Raw genomic sequence first — 17,477 nt, 5'->3', positions numbered from 1 at the left:
GTGCTGAGATTTAAAAAAAATCTGTTATCTAGTAACACTGGGCAGTTGTCCTCTGTGGACCACGCAGGATGTGCTGGAGATGCAGAAATGTTTGACATACACTATGCCTGCAGAAACCTTTTAGTCTGGAGGAGAAGGCAGGCGTGTGAGCAAACACATGCCATTCTGGATGATAGATGCTGTAATGGATGGAAGCAGGGCAGACTCCACAGCAAGGCTGATGCACTCACTGTGGATTCTGGTTGTGAGTTCTATCCCATAGGTACCAAACAAACATGTGCTAAGATGTGTATTTACTGAATATCCACACAACGCTATGATTTAAAACAATTTCAAACTAATATTCAGGTCTTAAAGGTTATAAGGGTAATTTTATTTATTTATTTATTTATTTATTTATTTATTTATTTGGAGACAGGGTTTCTCTGTATAGCCCTGGCTGTCCTGGAACTCACTCTGTAGACCAGGCTGGCCTTGAACTCAGAAATCAGCCTGCCTCTACCTCCCAAGTGCTGAGATTAAAGGCATGCACCACCACTGCCCGGCATAAGGGTGATTTTAAAAGAGTGGCTATTACTTTAAAACATAGGAAACATATGCAAAATGGAATGTATAAATCCAAATTGAAAGTGTGTGTGTGTGTGTGTGTTATTTGTAGGATTAGTACACTGTACAGATGGAGAGAGACCTTCCACTTATCTCATCATAAGATAGTCCAGCTGGATCCAAGAAAGTCCTCAATGTACACAAACCAAATAAAAGTAAGCATTAAAGGAGAAAAGCATTTTTAGTCCTGAAAGATGGAAAAGCTGTATTGAGATACCAAAAAAGCAAAAATAAAATAAAATAAAATAAAATAAAAAATAAAATAAAAATAAAACAAAACAAAATAAAACACACTGTAAAGGCAATTGCTAACAACCTGGACCTACTAATTCCAAGTGTTTCTTTATTCAAAAGTACATGCTAGGCAGATTGGTGTGGGTCAAAACTCGCGGGGTGCGCAGGCGGGCGCTGGTTGCGGCTGCGAGCCAGAGTGTAGAGGCCAAGCCGATCTGAGAACCACGGCTCAGCCTGCGAGACTCGGGACTCTCAGCACTCCCTGTTGATGGTTCGGTCTCGCCCGCGTGGTGGGGCTTGAGCAGCCCACACACTGCCAGCGACCACAGGGTCCCGGGAGCAGGCGCCCAGCGGGACATGGGGCGGGTCACGCCTGTATACTGCAGTCGCGGCTGAGTCCCCCAGGGGCCCTGCGAAGGTGGTGCACGACCGACCGTTGCTGTAGAGAGGGAGCTCCGTGGGTTGGTAGAGCGCAGAGAGCACAGGGACGGATGTTCCCCCCTACCCCTGCGCGAGAGTTTTTCACTTACACAATGAGTCCAGAGTTCTAAGAGACACGTGGAGTTGAAGGCATATAGATTTATTGTCATGGTGATGAGTTTGAATGGTGGCATGCTCTCCCCAAAAAATGCCAGAAGGAGTTTCCTTATATTAGAAGGGGGAGAGGGGTGGGGCCAGGGCCTTTAGGTAATATGTAAATCTTGAGGCAGAGACTTGTCTCCCCCCCCCCCCCAACACCTGGGCCTTAGGTGACTCACTGTATGTTACATGGAGACCTCGTGTCAGGTCTCTGGGCTCTGGGGGCTTGGCCAAACACCCCAGGATTTCCAAAGTCCCACAGATTGGCCCCCAAACATGTCAAAACTTTACATATAAGAAAAACGGGCAAACTTCCAAGGAAGCTGTGGAAGCCGTCTTCAAGCTACTTCTCAGTAGCTTGAAGGTTCTCATACCTTGAGGATGACCAACAGTTCTCTGATTGCCCTTAAGACCCTGTCAACAAGAAGGAAATCATGGCGGGTACTGGAAACCTTCCTGTCTTAGCCAGTGTTTCATTGCTCTGAACACCATCACCATGGCAACTCTTTAATTGGAGCTTGCTTACAGTTTTAGTCCATTATCATCATGGTGGGGAGCATGGTGGCATGCAGACAGACACAGGAGGAGGAGCTGAGAGCTGTATCCGGATCCAAGGGCAGAAAAAAAGGGACACTGGACCTGGCATGGATTCTTTTTCCTTTTATCTTTTTTTGTTGATTCAGGGTCTCTATGTAGTCCTGGATATCCTGGAATTCACTATGTAAACTAGGCTGGCTTCTAACTCAGAGATTCTTCTGCCTTAACCTCCTGAGTCTGGGATTAAAAGTATGTACCACCATATCCCGCTACATCCTGATAAATGCAAACCTAACTTACTGACTAGCAGAGATAGATAGCATATCTGTTAAAAACCACATAAGAAAACGTGTGTATTAAATTTGAAACATCTCTGACTTTTTGGTTTTACAGAATGGCCATAGAGTTTTCTGTCTCTATCATGTATGCTTTCTGTAGCATGGCACAATGCCCAGAGCAGGGAGTGAACATCGACATTAACTCTCATCCAAATAAAAGCCTTCAATGCTTTTCACCAGTTTTTTTTTTTTAATTCATCCAGGATCCAATTCTGGCCCAATGAATTCTGATCCAATTCTGATGGTTTGCTTTGCTATTCTACAGTCTGCATGAGGCACGAAAGTTTCTTCTTTATTCACACAGGGATGTGAATCAGTGTGATAAGATCTCATCAGAGAATCAATATGATAAAATCTCATCTGAGAGCCTCTTCAGGAGCCTGTGCTAGTACATAAGAAGTCAGAATTATGAGTGCTTCCTACCATCGAAATAGATTTCAGCATTCTCTCTGTGACTCTACAGAATCTTGTGTATGCTTCAGAGAGAAAGGAGGGGCTGAAAAGTTAGTGCCCTTGTCCCTGGTCCTACCTCATTGTGAACTTCAACAAGTGCACTTGTAGCCAAGCCTGTGGAAGCCAACTGAGCATGAATCCTTGTAGCCATGAACCAAATTCTAGGGATTTTTTTTGAAGCGATTTCTAAAAAAGGCTTCTTTGCCTTTTTAAAGGCCATCTGCAGAGATCTGGGTCATTTTCAAAAAGTAACTAAAGTGTAGAGACTGAGGAGGTGGCTCAGTGGGTGGACAGCAAACAGTGTAGTGTGAGGGCCGACATTTAGCACACTTACAAAGGGTAGGCACGGTGGCACAAGCCTGCTAGCTCATTGCTGGGGTGGAAGGGCAGAGACGGATGTGTTTGTGTCTTAAGGGATAGATGGTAAGACAGTCGAGCTGAGGCTGAAATGACATTCCAAACTGAGGTGGAAGGGAGAGAGAAAATACATCCAACATCAACCTCTGGCATCGACAGCACATGCAACCCCATCAGCCCCCCCACCCCCGCCGCCAATTTCCCACGCACATGGCTAAAATCTGAACAAATAGCTTTGCTTCAATTAGCTGACACTTTTGTGTTTTCCTTAGAAATCCAATTAGAAAACTTAATGGTAGGCTTATAAAACATGGTAGTGCTTGTATTTAAACTCTGCAATACCAAATTAAGTCATAAGGAAATATTTTTAGTCAGCAACTTTTTCTTATTCATTGTAAGTAAAAATAACAGATGCATGGAAAACACTAAAATCATGACTTGATACTTCAGGCTATCTTTACCACAGCCTGAGAGGGGAGAACCTTATAATACCATCTTTTCATTTTGAAGTTATATTTATTTAGTTGTTATATGTAGTGGTATGTGGGTCTTACATAGTGGGCCCTGGCATACATGTGGAGGTCAGAGGACAACTTGTACAAGTTACTTCTCACTTCCTACCATCTGGTTTCTGGGGTTCAAACATGGAAGCAAGTATCTTTACCCTCTGATCCATCTTGCTCAGACAAAATTATTTTTAAAAATTGCTGGTCCATCTAAAAGTTTACTATATATTATATATGGCTAGATGGCTTCTTTATAATCCAAATATAGTGGCAATACTTACAGTGACAGATAACCTGTATCTTCACAATGGATGCTCACTTGATCATTGTAATTGTCAACTAAACTTTTCCTTTAAAAACAAAATAAAAATAGAAGCATCTTTATGGAGACCATTCTCCAAGGAATTGATATAAACTCTGTGTGTGTGTGTGTGTGTGTGTGTGTGTAATATTTTCTGGAATTTATGGTCTGGCACACATGGAAAGGTATGCTACACAGTGCAGAGATGCTGAGGTGACAAGATTTGAAGGTGACGTGGGCTACAAAATGAGATTATCTGAAAAACAGCAGTGATAACGAAAAACAATGGAAATGTTTATACTTATCTGAATACAGAGAAATAAAATATTTCATGGAATAATTGTCCTAAATGAAGTTTTATTCTATTTAAATGGAAGCCCCAAGGGGGGAGTCACCCCTGTTTCAGCAGTCCTGTATTTCAATATTATTGTACATTTATGTTTGTGATGGGTAGTTAGAAGCTCAGCAGTTGTGGCTAAGGTTAGCCCTTGACTTTCTTTCCTGACTTTCTAACTAACACAGTCTCTGAGCTGCCATGTGAGTTCCCTTGAGAGTTCTCATAGTAGTTTTGAGTTTACTGAGCGGAGGCTGGTTGTGCTTGGTAGCATTAGAGATTCTTCATAGACATTCTCCGTCCAGGTGTGGTTCTACATTCTCCACCGTGGCATTTGCTGGTTTAGGTGTCGTGGTTTGCTACTAGGTTTTGTCTTTCCACTGTCATGCTCCAGGGTCCTCTTCTTGAGAAGGCTGAAGTTAGTAACCAGCTGGGGGAGGGTAATGGCCGACATGTGCATGGCTCTGCAGCCAGCCTCCACCTCACGCATCCCTCATCTTTTAGGTCTCTACCCACCACGAGCCAAGCTGGTAATCCAGAGGCATCTCTCTTCGCTGACGGATAATGAGCAAGCTGACATCTTTGAACGGGTTCAGGTAACACTATTCACAGAGGTCCTGTAATAAACGTCAGGAGCAATATGGGGTCCCAGCATTGAATTCTGATTTTCATCCCATTGCCTGGAAGATATACATCCCTAGGGCTAGCGGAATGGGAAAGCTAGATTTCTATATATCCTCTGGAGATATAAAGGTAGCTGAGGCTACACCCAGGGCAGTGAGATTGGTTTGCCCTACTCGGCTCTCCCCTCATGTTTTCGACAGAAAATGAAACCCATCAGCGACCAGGAGGAGAATGAACTTGTGATTCTGCACCTGAGGCAGCTCTGTGAAGCCAAACAGAAGACCCACGTGCACATCGGGGAAGGGCCAGCGGTGAGGCTAGACCTCTTCCTTGGTTTATGTCTGTCTGTGCATTAATTCACATTTGTAGTTAAAAGATCACACAGGAGATGGGAGAGAATTCTTTCCTTTGGGCTCTCATCTTTGTTAGAGTGGTACTCTGCCTTAGAAAAATCCAGCATTTATGAAGTTTATGGGAAATTTTAGCAGACATGGGGGCATGGAGATAGAATAATTATAGTTTCAAAATGTAAAATAATTTGGCATTTTGGGTAGGAAAAAAGGCGTGTATGATCATGAATGAACGTACGTTAAAATTACATTGACCTATTTTGTTTACATATTTCTACACCTGTTTAATTTGAATGATAACGTGGACAATAGTCATTCTTGTGCAAGCCTGCTTCTGCTGTAAACTGAAGGATGGGGTGTCTGAGCCCATCGCTCTGAGTAAATTCTCAGCTGCACAGTAATTAACAAACCAAAAACAGCAAGCAAGCAAGCAAACAAACAAACAAAATCTACCACTAGACCACCATCAGAAGGATCTTACTGCACAGCTCCTAAGGACACGGATAAGTCATGGGTTTGTATGTCACTGCACCTTTTGCATCAGTACCTTATTTTGGTGTTGAGACATTTGAGATGGCGCCCAGGCTTCCTCCCAAACTCCAGCTTCAAGCTTTCCAGAAGTAGAATTAGAAGCTCCTATCACCATACCTGGCTTTGGAGCCAAAGCTGCTGCTTCTCTCTTTGGTACATTTTGTGTGTTTTACGTGTGCATGAGTGTGGAGGTCAGAGGAGAGTTTGTAGGAGTCAGTTCTCTCTTCCCAGGAATCTCCCTTGACTCTAACCCAGGTGGTCAGGCATGCAGAAACTTCTTTACTAGCTGAGCCATCTTACCCTCCCCTCCAGAGATGCAGGGGGTGGTCAGGTGTGGCCCTTTGGGAGCTCCTGCTCCAGCCTGAAGCCACCAGCCTAGTCTGCTCTTTCAGTCTCTGTTTTTCCTGACCTTTGTGTGACATTAAACTTGCCTAGGAGATAAATTCCCCTATAACACGGTGCCTGTCTTCTTAGCATTGGCACCATCATATTTCCCATTTATCTAGTACTTGAGGGCCCCTCTCAGGGTTTCCCCTAGTTTCACCTTCTCATGTCAGCAGAAGACTATAATGGAATTAAATACACAGAGTACCCAACCATGGACACACCACTGACTCATGTTACTGATGGAGTTTTACTGATCTGAAGCGTTCATGATCTCATACAAATTAAAAATGGAGGGTTCGCCATCGTCGTCAGTGTTTACGATTTATTTATTTTGTTTGACTGATTGTTTGGCCGTCACATGTGTCTGTCCATGTGTGGGCGTGGGATGAGCACAGAGGTCAGAAAAGAAACTGGATCCCCTAGAACTGGAGTTATAAAAGACTGTCTACTGTGGATGTGCTGGAAACCGAACCTGGGTCCTCTTCAAGAACAACCAGTGCTCTCGATCATTGAGCCGCTTCTCCAGTCTTGAAAACAGAGTTTAACAGAGGCATCATTAGATTTCAGCTGAGGTTACTACTGAGTTTTTTGCTCTTTGAAACTTGCTTTCTCCTATGACTGGGACACAATACAGACACTTTAGAAAGGGATGGTGGTAGTCTACTGAAAAACAGCAGAAAAATTGACATCTCATGTTTTTAATCTTTGGTAAATGAGGAGGGAAAATGTGCATGTAATGGAGAGGCCTGGAGGAAAGGTGTTATTTCTGTCGTTTTTATTACCTACAATATTAAACTCTCTTCCTTATAATCTTTGTGTTCACAGTGTGGAACCTAAATTATTCCGTCTTGGCTGAGGGACTTGAAGATTGCTTGCAGTTTTTAACTGCTTCCTCCTGAGCCTACATTTAAAGCCTCATTTAGCCTTGAGTGTGTTGACACTATAACCTTGTTGTTTTCCTTTTCCTAGATTATTTCAAATAGTACGATCCCAGAAAATTCGACCAGTAGCGGGAGGTTCAAGCTTGACGTTCTGAAAAACAAAGCGAAGAGATCCTTAACTTCCTCCTTGGAAAATATCTTCTCCAGGGTAAGATTGAACTGGGCTATCTTAGGCAAATGCATCTGTTTTCTGCTTCACTTATGATCAGCTCACTGAAGACTTCGTCAAGGGATGCTGTTAGGATAACTTTAATTGGATTAACACTGCAGTAACACAATCTTGTAATCTCTCTATTGAGAATCAGAGGCAAGATTGAAGTGGACAGCTAGCCTGGGCTACATAGCAGCACTGTGACTTAGAAATCTCATAAAACAGATTTCCTTCTTCTAAAGGTCTAGGTTTGTTCTCTGACGTCTGAAATCTGAAGTTAAGCCAAGAGATTTCTTGTTAGAGATATGTATGTGTAGAAATGGGAAATCAAATCCTGATATGTAATTCTTTAAGAACTTTTGATGTTTTGATATCTCATAATGTATTTTAAAATGTCTACTTTTCCTTTGTCCACTATTAAATACTGACATAAAGTGTTAAAAACAATATGAAGTAATGGAAAAATCACGTATCCAATCTAGAAATTTTATATGTTTCATTTAAATGTTAACAAAATGTTTCCCCTTGTACTTGGATTTCCTCTCTCTGAATCATAAAGTCTTAGGCCTGACTGCCGTGTTTCAGGTGTGAATGCTGCCTTTGTGGTCCTAGAGCTAGCCTACAGGAGACAGCCGCCAGCAGAAGAGGGAGTCTGGTGTGGGGAGCCTACTTAGTGAAGGAAGGCTTAGTCTGTGAAGGGAAGTCTCACTGAGCATTTGAGGTGGAGGGAGGAGCAAGCATTCACAGAGAAAGGTGCCCTATGCAGGGAGTTAGATTCTGAACAGGCTAAGAGTGCTAATTGCAGTTGGAGTGTAGTAGCCCCAGTGGTGTGAAGAGAGTGATGGGCCACAGGCAGCAGAATGGGCTCAGTCAGAGGATGCTTACAAGTATGAATATGCTCATGTTCACAACATCCAGGGAATTGCAAAGAGGAAAAGGGTGGGAGCCAGAAGATTGGATTTAACTTAGACTCGTGTGCATGAGATTACACACATAAAGGTACATCCTCTACATGTTCCTAGCTTTAGCGATCGAGAGAAGTTTTCCTGTCCACACCTGACAGCCAGCTTGGTTGGGTGACATCTGACTTCTGGAGTTTGGTTTCTACGTGGCAAATGGGGTTGCACCACATTCATGACTATGGTTGCTTGCATGCTGCCTGTGACCTACAGCTTGGACATACCTCTAGTCCAAACTCCTCAGAGATCCTTCATTTTCTGGTCCTTGACAATTCTGAATTCAGTGGGCTTGCTGGTTTGTAAGCTGTCCCTTAGCTTACGTTTGGTGACATGTTCCCTTATGGAACTGAGGGACGGCCTTTGTGCCTGTTGTACCCCAGAAGCCACACTATGTACATCAGGGCAGGTGGCAAGGACTCCAGCCTTCTCATGCTGGGCAGAAGCTAGACGACCTGTTGTTATGATGGGGTCTTGGATTATCTCATCCAAAACTTGTGGAGAAATGTCACCTCTATTAGGAGAGAATAGGAGGGGGATCTTGATGAGATGACTAACTTATTCATACGGATAGTTGACTGATGTGCTAATGGGTTAGCGCCGAAGTGAGGCTGCTGCCTCTCCATGTGATGCCCTGCACCACCTCCCTGCTGGACGTGCCCTCTTGACCTTGAACTAGAGTTGTGAGCTAAAAGCAAACTTTGATTTATTAGTTTCTTGCCTCATGGTGTGATGTCATTAACAACTAGAAAGCAGAAGAAGACACAAAGAATAGAATTCTTTTGTTCCACTTCAGTTGGGGCAGTGGCGCGTCCATTGCCTAGGGAATTGATGAGGAGTAAATGAGCTGACAGACAGACAGACAGACAGACAAACAGAACTTAGAGTACTGATCAACCTAGCTGCTGTTATTGTAAAACAATGTACAATGTTCTATGTGTCATTTAGCAATTAGTTCTGAACTATTATGTGACTCTATATGTATGTATATATGTATATCTATGTCATCTATCTATGTATTTATGTATCTACCTATCATTGTCTATCTATCTATCTATCCATCCATCTATTATCTGTCTGTCTGTCTGTCTGTCTGTCTGTCTATCAGTCATCTGTCTGTCTCTCCATCCATCCTAGGCCATTCCAAGTAGCATTTTTGGGGAATTTATTAGCACGGGGACCTCACCATTACAAGGCCTTCCTCTATTTTAACTGTTTTACCGAGTTAGGCCCCTAAGGAAGATGGATGGCCACACACTCCAGGTCAACATCATCCCCCTCTCAGGCCATGTACCACTGTGAAAGCATGACTTAAATAACACCAGACAGGATGCTCTTGCCCTGTAAGGGTGTTCATGCTGATAACTGACCAGGGCTCTTCCGAGTGAATGCTTAATAGCTTAGGAGCCCACTGCAAACTCACAGTCGTTTTGCTTATAAGTTATCTTGTCATGTTAAAATATATGTAAATGTACACAATTAGGGTCTCTTAGAAAAAAAAACTGCAAGAACTCCAGGTAAAAGAATTGTCGCAGACAGGCTGGGGTTTGGGAGTTAGTGGGACTTTTTCATTATGGTGGGTATATGTTTATATCCCATGGTGTCCAGCTAATATTGCTCATATGTGCATGGTTGTAAGGCTATCTGGCGGAGTGTAGGCAAACCTTTACCTTCATTTTTAAACACAACTTAGAGAAGTAAGCAGTGAAGAGGATTGAGCCTCTCTGCCAGTCTCCTTGGTCATGATCTATATATTTTTTTAAATATTTTTTTACTTTTATTTTTTTTTACTTGTTCACTTTACATCCTGCTCACTGCCCCCTCCCCCAGCCATCCTCTCACACATACTTTCTCTCATTCTCCCCCCCCCCCCCCCCTGAGCGGGTGGGCCCCCCTCGCGTTTTCCCCCCCCCCCCCCCCCCCCGTATTTCAAGTTTCTGCTAGGCTAGGTGCTTCCTTTTCCACTGAGGTCAGACAAGGCAGCCCAGGTAGAAGATACCCCACGTACAGGATAACACCCATTGGTGTTGTTCAGGATCCACATGAGGGTCAAGCTGCATATCTGCTACATATGTGCTGAGGGACCTAGGTCCAGCCCATGTATGCTCTTTGGTTGGTGATTCAGACTCTGAGAGCCCAAAGGGTCCAGGTTAGTTGACTCTGTTGGTTGTCCTGTGGAATGTCTATCCCCTTCATGGCCCATAATCCTTCCACCTATTTTTCCATAAGAGTCCCCAAGCTCCATCCATGGTTTAGCTGTGGGTGTCTGTATCTGTCTGAGTCGATTTCTCAGTGGAGCCTCTCAGAGGACAGCCATGCTCCTGTCTGCAAGCATCACGGAGATGAGGTGGCCGAATGGTTAAAGCAATGGACTGCTATCATCTTTTATGGGACTTCTCAGACACAGAACCCTGAGCTCATCATATCAAAATATACAGGAAGCGGGACTGAGGCCGCTGGTGTAGACACTCCACAGGTGTGCACAGTATGAAGTTGGCTATTTACCTCACCATTGTGATGCTTCGTGCTCCAGGACAGCATTTCTTCTTAAAGTATGGACACGCGTGAGCAGCTTTACCGTCATCTGGGACAGTGGTTCTCAACCTTCCTAATGCTGTGGCCCTTTAATACAGTTCCTCAGGTTGTGGTGACCTCCTCAACCGTGAAACCATTTTGTTTCTACTGTTGAGTCATGATGTAAATATCTTAATATGCCACCTTAAAGGGACTGCAGCCCACAGTCTGAGACCTGCTGGTCTAGGGCCCTGTCCATCGTACAGAATCCTGGCCTAACCTCACAACTGCTTCATCAGAAAATCTGGAGTCGTGTCCACTAGTGTGGGCTTTAGCAACCCCCCAAGTCACACTGATGCAACCTCAAGTTTGAGAGCTGCTGCTCCAGACAAGTGTGATACTTGAAGTTCTGACATCTCACGTAGGGGATTGTTATTTATCAAAATGTCACCTGGAGGAAGGGGACACGGTATTTAGTAATAATTTCATTAGAATGATCAAGCTGGTAAGGGGACCTGAAAGCAAGACCTGGGCCTGGCAGCTTCTATGGCTGTGGACTTGGACAGCTTCATTTCTCTTCAACCGTAGTTTCTCTATCTATAAAATGTGCGTTGCAATACTGAGTCACATTATAAATTAGCACTGGGAAAGGGCCACACTGGAGGTTTGACCTCGGTATTCACTGTAGGCTGGAAACCTGTTGTTTACAAAAAACCTGAAGGGCTGCCCTTGCTCCCCATTTAGACCTTGGTACTCTGCACAATCCTTGCCAGACTGACTTTGAAATGTCTCTTCTGCATGGTTTGAATTGCGGTAATGGCTCGCGGCAAAGACAAGGCCAGTCTATTTTGGTCTCAGTGAATACTGTAGCTTTTGTGTCCTGGAGTGATGCCCAATGCTATAAATGTTGTGGCCTACCAAGGTCTTCACATGTAACAGAAGGCTGGCCACTCCATCTGTCTGGTAAAAGTCTGGCAGATCTAAGGGTGTTTGTGTTCCACAACTTACCGTTTCCCTGCTTTGGCTTACGTAGTAGAAGTTCAGTCAAGCCCGAGTGTAGCTCAGCACTGCCTTCCAAAGTGAGATGTACTTGCTTATGAGATGGGATCCCTGTTGTAATTTCTTAGATGCTCAGATCATAAACACTGAAACATGGGCCCAAGGAGAATGACTGACACCAGAGTTATCCAGTCGTCATGCCATAAAACTGAGAAAGCTGTGCGTTTAGAGATTAAAGAGAACCTTGCGTTCAGGTTGCTTGTTGCTATTTCTCGAGTTTTATACTCGCTGGTGTAAAAATGTGATTTGTTTTTAATCCTTTTCTGCTCTTCAGATCAGTGTCCACTGAATTCCTTAGAATTAGTGTTTCTTGGTACTTTTTAAAAGCAATTTTGCTTTATTTTACATAAAAATGAGTACAACAGATGTGGATAAAACACAAGGAACAAAACATATGGCTTAAATTCTTTTTTTCTCATGGAAGTTGTTTGTGATATGGGGCAGGTTGGCATACAAGCCACAGCTGAAACTAGCAGGCGTCGGCTTTACTGATCGGCCGCACACTACTGGAAAAGTTCATTAGCTGTAAATGTATCTCCTAATTGATGCGTGCTTGCTGTAATGCTGATTTAAAACCTTTAAAGAGCACTGAGAGACTCTAGGTCATTTCAGGACACCTAACTCCACGTACCTAAGTACCTAACGTAGGGGAATTCTGTGTTATTGTAATTCCACCTTCTGTAAAGCCCACCACAGGGGGCAGCACTGTGTAGGGGCTCAAGGGCATACCTTTTTTTTTTTTTTGGATCATTTTTATTTTGCTCCTCAGAATTTAAAAAGTTTTATTCACTTTATATCCTGCTCACTGCACCTCTCCCATCACCCTCTATCACATCACAATCCTTCCCTCTCCCCCTCTCCCCTCCCCTTCCCTGAGCCCACCCGCTGATAGAACGTTATATATAGTATATATATATATATTTTTTTCAAATTGTAATTTATACTCATTCACACAGGGGTTATAAATACAAAAAGGCAGGACGTGGGTGTTCAAGGGGAATACAGATATCTTTTAGTACAGGGTATCGGCTGGGTGAGGGTTCAGAGGATAGGTCACTATGACTCTGCCTATGATTTGCTTGTCCTTATCTAAGTTGGTATTATCTGTTACCTATTTACAAGGTCTATGAGTACTCAGGCTGGTAAAATTTCACAAAAGCTTCCTGTTTACAATAGCTTATAGCCATCTGTTTCAGTGTTTATCCACAGAGACCCAAGACTTGGTGTTAGTATACATGTATGACAGGCCTATTGCTGATTTTAGGCCTATGGCTGATTTTAGGCCTTCAGTGTATAAGCAGGGCTGCCCCTGACATCTCCTCCTTTCTCTAAGTATAGAAGGGCTGTGGCGATTCTAATCTTGTGAAGGCGGGGGTAGAGGCCTGACCTCCAATAATTGAAGGGGACCTTGTAATGGCTCCGGTCTCCCTGTTGTTGTCCAGTGAGGAATGAGGGCCATACCTGTCCCAATGTCTTTTTCCTGGAAAGGGGATACTTTTGACATCAACCCCTCTACAGTCAGGCCTGTCCCTCAGGGAACCCAGAGAGATATTTTTAACTTTTATTGATATTCCCTTGCAGTGCTTAGCCTCACAGCCTAAGCAAGAATTCAGGTCACCTGTCAGAGGGAGTTCTGGGTGGCCCCTCTCTGCTTGGTCTAGGGGTGGAAGTCCCCTCTTTTAGGTTGGGAACACCCTGTATAAAGTAACAACCTCATCTTGAGTCTCGTGGTCCTCCATAGCTAACTTACGATAATGTATCTGAATGGGTTTTGCTACCAAATTATTTATCTGTTGTTTCACAGAGTTAGTCAGCCTATTTGAGGCCCAGGGACCAGAAGAAATAAGCAAAAAGAGCCCAAATAATGGTCCCAAGATGAGAGGAGGTAGGGTTGACAACCCTGGAGAGGTTGACAACCAATTCTTATACCAGCACTCATCTTTCTCTTTCTCTCTCTGACTTTTCTCAGGGCCTTCTCTGACCCTTTTCATGCTCTCTTTAACCATCCCTGTCTTGTCTATGTAAAGGCAATATTCTTCTTTAAGGGCTGTACACAGTCAAGAGCAATACACAGCCTTTTCTATTATAATAGAGTAAATCAAGTTCAATAAGGATCTTTCCAATTTTTGGAGTTCTCTTCAGACAGCGAGACGGGATTTCTTCAGATTAGCGATGTCAATCTCTAGCTGTTTGATGTTCTTGTCAATGCCCCTTAGAAGGTCTGAGTAGTATAAGTTCGGAGGCCAGCATCTGGATTAGAACTTCTAACAGCAAACATCACAAGTGATTTATTTTTACCTGGAAAGGAAAAAGAAGGGAATTCTCAGGCAGATTTCTCTTCCCTGGATGTGAATTGTTATTCATTTTATTTATGATTGGGTCTGGCTTTGTGGGGTATCTATTTATTTCACTAATCTTTTTGGTAGACAATTAGCTGTGCCTTCTGTGGTATCAAACAAGTATATCAATCCTCGGCCCCATAAGGGAAATGGGTCTGGGCCATTCCCTGTAAGGGTAAGAGGGTCCTTACCCATATCTGTGGCATAGTTTTTATTGGTCTCGGTGATGCCAGAGGCAGTAGAACGTACTTTTAATTGTGCTTCCTGTGTTTACATTGCTTCCTGTCCTTGGCTAGCTAGAAAGTTGCCTTGGGCACAGTCATCTATCTACGCTTACCACCACACAGCACATGATCCCTGCCAGTGACATTTATTGTTGATATAGTTGTTGTTCTCTAAGGAGCCTATGGAGATCTAAAACTTATTACTACACGGACCATGAATAGGAATAATTTACTTTATAAAGCAAGATAGGCTACCGTAAGTATGAAGCGGTGAACTAAAGCTCCTAAAACTGTCAGTCGTAGCTATAAAGGAAAAGTTCCATAGAAGGCTAGAGAAGGAAGTAAGTCATCTGGAAAACAAGACAAAACAAGAGCTCAATGGGTTAACTGAACAGTGTAAACATTGAAGGGATATGCTCTGGGAGTGTCACCAAAGGACAGAGCTCCCAAAAGAGACAGCACAGGTTCTCAAACAAATAATTAAAGAAAATATGTTAGAGCTAGTGAACATGGCTTTCTAGATCTAATAGGCTCAGAAAATGCACATTAGGGCAACTGGGTAAAATTCATACTAAGGCGTGTTGTCATGAAGTCTCTCAATGTTGCTCGAAAGGAGAAGCAGCACCATGTACACAGCTATAGAGTCACAAAACCTTCAGACTTTTGAACGAAGGATGCTGAGCAAGGGTAAGGGATGATGAAAGAGACTCTTCAAACATCCACGTGAACTGTTGATGAAACGTAAGCATAGAACGGGGACATTTGCGGCTCTGTAAATCAAGATGAATGACATCCCAGCCTCCCCTTTCTCAGAAAGTACCTGGTGGATGTGTGTGTGTCACCAAAATGAGGAAGAACACCAAAAAAGAGGAAGACAGGACGCTAATGCCATGGGGTTCCAACGTTTCAGGTTGATGGTGAAGAGGCTACCAGGAAGCTCTATTGATTGAGTCCGGATCAGGGAAGGAGGGTAAAGGTCTCCATACTGAGTTCAAAGATGAAGACTGTCATTGGTGGATCATTTGACCATATGATGATCTGTTGGAGAATTACATGATTACTGAATAAAAAGTCATTAACACCCTGAGAAAGGAAGAGCCAAGACACAAGATGCAAATTGTGTGAAATTTGTGGCAGCCATGCAGTTAGCCACCAACAGTCCTTGCAAGGGCAGGATAGTAAGAGTAGAGAAGACAGATTTAACTGGTGATAAAGTGACATTGAGAGAGGAGGAAAGAGAGAGGGAGAGGGGGAGGATAGGGGGAGGCAGGAGGGGGGGAGAGAGCGACAGAGACACAGAGAGAGTACGAGAGTACATGTGTGTTAAAACAAGCAAGAATACTTACTTCATCTTACAGATCATGTCTGAACCGAAAACACTAAGGAATGATACCATGAATGGAATACCGGAAGTGTTGGTATCAATCAGTAGTTCTCAACAGGGGTGGGGGGTTTACAACCCCTTTGGGGGAGTCACATGTCAGATGTACTGTATATCAGATATTTACGTTATGACTCATAATAGGAATACAATCACAGTTCTGAAGTAGCAAGGAAATAACTCTGTGGTTGGGGGTTTGCCACAGCATGAGGAACTGTATTAAAGAGATATGGCACTAGGAAGGTCAAGAAACACTGCTATACATCATCTCAAGACTTGCTTTTGGGGGTGTGGGTCAAAGTGTGAGAGAAGGAAGGGGACGGTAGAACTTTGCAATGTAAGATCGGCTAACAAAATTTGAGTTTTGGAACTTTGTACAGGTGTTACTTCGATTAAAGATTAAAATTTAATTCCTTCCACTCCCAAATTAAACACACACACACACACACACACACACACACACACACACACACGAGGTCAGATTTAAAAACAGTCAATACTTTGAATGGTTGTGTATCTCTTCTTTTGGCAGAGGTGCTGATCCATGCGTGACTTGTGTCTTGGTCACTCCTTTTTAGGACTTTTCCATGTCTTTAATTCGTCACCTCTTAAGACCTTGCGTTTGATGTGCTTCACGACCCATTTTTGTGTTTTCTTTCCTTTATTTTGCCTAGTTTTTTTGTATGTAACATGAGGAATAGAAAGTCATCATGTTACGTTATGTTAGTTATGTTATGTTTTTTAAATTGTATTGAGATGCCTACCAAGAGCCAGTCATTAACAGTGGTATTGACTGACACCTAAGCTTGCAAAGTGGATTGATTTATTGGCATTATGGAATAATGAATAAAGCAGGGAGGCTTTTTCGGGAATATGAAGGACAGAACTCTGGTTTCTACATGTGATTTTGTTCAGGTTGGTCTTGAACTCACTCTGAAGCTCACACTGGTTTCAAATGTGGAATTTATAATCCTCCTGCCTCACCCTCTCAAGGATTGGGATTACATTATATTCTGTTTTTACATATTTATTACATTCTTGTAATGTGAATTGTGATATCTATAATACATTGTAAGGAAGGTGTGTGTCGCTTGCTTGGTGTCTTAATGTCCTGTCCACATTTGCATTGGTTTGTGTGACGGAAGACTTAGTGACACTCTCTCTGATCTTGTGGATGAGAAGCCTTTAAGGTTGACACCAAAATAAGCACTGAAGCTTGAAGCATTTTTCCTGATTCCCAGTAGCTGAGCAAGAAACAATGGCGATTTGGAAGAGTTAGGTGCACTGTGCTCTGGTGACCGTTACCACAGCTGGCCAGTTTGAACGAACCGAGGGGATTAACTTAATTCTTAGGTGGAGTGAAAACTGAATTGTCTTCTATACTTTTCCTGTACAATTGTAAGCTGCAGTCATAATGATTCTGTCTACGCTCTTCACACAGGGAGCTAACAGAATGAGAGGTCGGCTCGGAAGTGTGGACAGCTTTGAACGGTCCAACAGTCTTGCTTCAGAGAAGGTATCTAATCTAGTCACAGCTCTCTGGTTTACCAAACACTGCTGTTAGCCAAAGCCATGGGAAAACGTGCATGACTAATTATTTTGTGATGAGATTTTTTTTTAATCTTCTGATAGATAAATATTGGGTGCTCTGTTGTTTTGAATAAGATTCTGGGTATTAACAGTTTACTTTTCATTCAGCTAAGCTCCCTCCTATTGGAACACACAGAGACACACACAACATACACACAAACACACAGACACACAACACACACAGA

At 43.1% G+C, this 17,477-nt stretch overlaps 1 protein-coding gene across 4 annotated transcripts in view; it reads left to right on the top strand.

Annotated features, from left to right (window-relative positions):
- Nucleotides 1-17,477, top strand: part of Tbc1d4 (TBC1 domain family member 4) — a 167,486-nt gene that overhangs the window by 114,716 nt on the left and 35,293 nt on the right. For all 4 annotated transcript variants that reach the window (XM_028771293.1, XM_028771280.1, XM_028771271.1 and 1 more), the window contains exons 6-9: nt 4,750-4,841; nt 5,070-5,180; nt 7,107-7,226; nt 17,144-17,218. In XM_028771293.1, the coding sequence (XP_028627126.1) occupies nt 4,750-4,841; nt 5,070-5,180; nt 7,107-7,226; nt 17,144-17,218 (398 nt within the window). The remainder of the gene's footprint in view (nt 1-4,749; nt 4,842-5,069; nt 5,181-7,106; nt 7,227-17,143; nt 17,219-17,477) is intronic.

The sequence above is a fragment of the Grammomys surdaster genome, unplaced genomic scaffold (genome assembly GCF_004785775.1).
Source record: "Grammomys surdaster isolate TR1022 unplaced genomic scaffold, NIH_TR_1.0 65, whole genome shotgun sequence".
NCBI lineage: Eukaryota > Metazoa > Chordata > Mammalia > Rodentia > Muridae > Grammomys > Grammomys surdaster.
This window is presented reverse-complemented; position numbering and strand designations above follow the sequence as displayed.